Source organism: Alligator sinensis, unplaced genomic scaffold (genome assembly GCF_000455745.1).
Source record: "Alligator sinensis unplaced genomic scaffold, ASM45574v1 scaffold639_1, whole genome shotgun sequence".
Taxonomy (NCBI): Eukaryota; Metazoa; Chordata; order Crocodylia; family Alligatoridae; genus Alligator; species Alligator sinensis.
Genome location: NW_005842771.1, coordinates 51,101 through 53,888, shown reverse-complemented (window position 1 = coordinate 53,888; position 2,788 = coordinate 51,101). Strand labels below are relative to the sequence as shown.

The 2,788-nt window shown below is 58.1% G+C and overlaps 1 protein-coding gene across 1 annotated transcript in view; it reads right to left on the bottom strand.

Moving 5' to 3' along the window:
• Positions 1 to 465: 465 nt before the first annotated feature.
• LOC102384381 (ubiquitin-conjugating enzyme E2 L3-like) overlaps positions 466 to 2,788 on the bottom strand; it is a 6,905-nt gene continuing 4,582 nt past the window's right edge. The window contains exons 2-5 of the mRNA XM_014525242.1: positions 2,395 to 2,519; positions 2,174 to 2,269; positions 1,829 to 2,015; positions 466 to 1,409 (exon numbers count right to left, since the gene is read on the bottom strand). Coding sequence (XP_014380728.1) covers positions 1,255 to 1,409; positions 1,829 to 2,015; positions 2,174 to 2,269; positions 2,395 to 2,519 — 563 coding nt within the window. The 3' untranslated portion in view covers positions 466 to 1,254. The remainder of the gene's footprint in view (positions 1,410 to 1,828; positions 2,016 to 2,173; positions 2,270 to 2,394; positions 2,520 to 2,788) is intronic.

Sequence of the window (2,788 nt, the reverse complement as noted above, 5' to 3'; positions counted from 1 at the left end):
CCTCTGAGTACGACCCTTCAGCCAATTTGCAATCCATCTGACTGTGTAGGCATCGATGCCACAGTCGCCTAGTTTTTTAATGAGGATGGGGTGGGAGACAGTGTCAAAGGCCTTGCTGAAGTCCAGAAAGACTACATCCACAGCAACACCTGCATCCAATGCTTTTGTGACCTGAGCCTCAGTTCTGTTTGGTACAGAAGAACAGGAGCATCTCCAAAAGCCAACCTCAAAAGCAAGAGGCTGTAGCTGCCCACTGGTATCAAAGTCCTTCACTCCTGCACTACCAGCCTGAAGCCAGGACTGAGGGCAGAGGCTGGCATAGGGGTTGGGAATGGTCCAACCCTGGGAGCTTCTGCTCTGACATCATCTCCGATGCAGCAGGTGGGACTCCCAACACCCTCTGGTTTGAACCCACCCCAGACCCCAGCCAAGAGAGGAGCCACATTGGCGTGACACAGGTGGAGCTCGGAGATCATGGTCTGCTTTTATTGGCAAAAATAAACAGCTACTTAACATGTGCTCACAATGAGAAAAACCCACCCCATACAGGAAAAGGAGAGTTTAAAAAAAGATGGAGGTCTTTCACCAAACTCCCCAGCCCAGCACTGCTCTCCCTGTCAGAGTGGGCACAGCTGGCCTGACCTCAGCCTCTTCATACCACCTTCCTCCGTGCCCGGTGCCCAGGTCTCCCTGAGGTCACTTCCTGCTGTGGGTCCCTCCAGGTTCTCCTTTCTTCCTGTCTTGTCGGCTCTCAATTATTAGGCCAGTCTGAACCATGAAAACTGCCTGCTCCACCACCCCCAGATTTCTGCAGCTCAGATCTTAAAGTGCCAAGCAGACAGACAGACAAACACAAAGCCCCACACATATAAACCCTAAACAATCAACATGGAAAAGAGGATTCGTGGCTTAAAGTTCTGGTGCCAGAAGAGAGGCCCCAGTGTCCCCATCAGAGCTGGGGAAGAAGAGAGGAGTCCTCAGCAAAGAGGGGATAGACAGTCAACTGGTGCAGGGAGAGGGACACCATGGGGTAGGGCCCTGGCTCCTCTCCAGGCATAGGGTCTGCAGTGAAGTCAAGGCATGGGCAGCCCCTCCCTCCAGTCAAGGGCAAGGGACATGCTGCAAAGCTCCAGAGAATGCATCCTGCCACCTGTCTCAGTGCATATGTGGAGGTGTCCTGCCCCTGCCCAAGAGGGAGTAGGCACAGGCAGGAGGGAGCAGAGCAGGTTGGCGGGAGGCAGTAGAGAGGGGGTGTCATTCGCCTGGTCTCTTCTCACTGAACTTGCGAGTGTGGTCCTCAGCGTTGCGCATGAAGCGCTTGGGGTCCTGGGTGAACTCGTCGGCCAGGTCAGCACGCAGTGGGTGGTCTGGTTCAGGCTTGTTCACCAGAGAGATCAGGGCCTGGATCACTGCCAAAAGCACCAGGGTGGTCAATGCAGTGTGAGGGGGCAGGGGAACGTGCCCCAAACCAGAAGTGCAGTAAACAGGGTTGGTGCCCTGGACAAACCCTGTGGGCAGGGGGACCATGCACCTGGCTGCTGCTGCAAGAACATGCTGTAAGGCTGCTCTTCCTGTTGGGACCTGGACTCCATGGGGGTGAGAAGCGATTCTGGGACCTCTGGTTAGTGCCACACTCACCCACCCCTCATTATGCTACTGCCCCAAACCACCCCGCCCACCCCAAGTGTGGTACCTCATCCACCGCCCCACTGTACCTGCTTCCAGGCACTAAACAACAAATGAATGCTTGCAGGCCTCGCACGCCCCCTTGACTCCTGTCAAGCTCCAGGAAGGCTAGAGTGAGCAGGGGCCAGGGGAGAGCATGTACCTTGGTCTGTCTTGGTGGCGGGCTTCCAGTTCTCAGCGCTGATGATGGGCAGGCAGACCTGGCCCTTCTCATCCACGTTGGGATGGTAGATCTTGGTCTTGAAGGTGATCTTGGGAGGCTTGAAGGGATATTCAGGGGGGAAGCTGATCTCGATCCGAAACGCGCCTTTGTTGTAGGGAGGGCTGTCCTGGATGCGGGTCAGGAAAGTGGGGAGGGGAGTTACAGAGTGCCATCCAGCCCTAAGGGGCCCTTGAGGCATTAGACTCCAAGGAACTCCTCCGTGTTGACACTAGCCAAGACCCCCAAGAGCAATCCTCCCCTTGTTCAGACCCCCCCCATGCTCACCGGCACCAGGAGCCCCTTCCACAAGAGCACGTTGGTGTCATCCACCTCAATGTCCTGCAGGCAGCGGGACCCCGATCTCTTCATCTCATCCAGCTCCTGCCACAGCAAACACAGACCAATCAGGGACCGTGGCCCACTGCCTGCAGAAGCCTCCCACCTGCGCCTGTCCAGTGCTGCCTTAGACCTCCCACCCCACATCCATGCAGCATGTGCAGCCCTACCTTGTCCCATAATCTCCCAATTACAGGGAGGCTGCGGGGCCGGGTGGGCCCATCAGGTCTCAACCAGTCCCACCCCTCAAGCCCAGGCCCCTCCTGCACAGGGCTCGTATCTGTGTCTTGACAGCCTCACTTCCTGCGCCTGAGCCTGGGGCAGTTTCACCTCGGAGACGTTCAAGGGGCAGTGGGCGCTGGCCGCTGCTCCCCAGCCCTTGTTACCACCCCGCGACCTTCGCTCCCTGCACTCCCTTCTCGCTCTTGCTGTCCCAAGGGATTTCGTGGGCACCCAGCAGCCTCCCCGGCTGAGGGAGGCGCATTGCCGGCGGCCTCGGCCAGCTGCGCGAGGAACGGGCCTGCGCCCGAAAGCCCGGAGCAGAGCCGCGGGGGAGGACGCGCC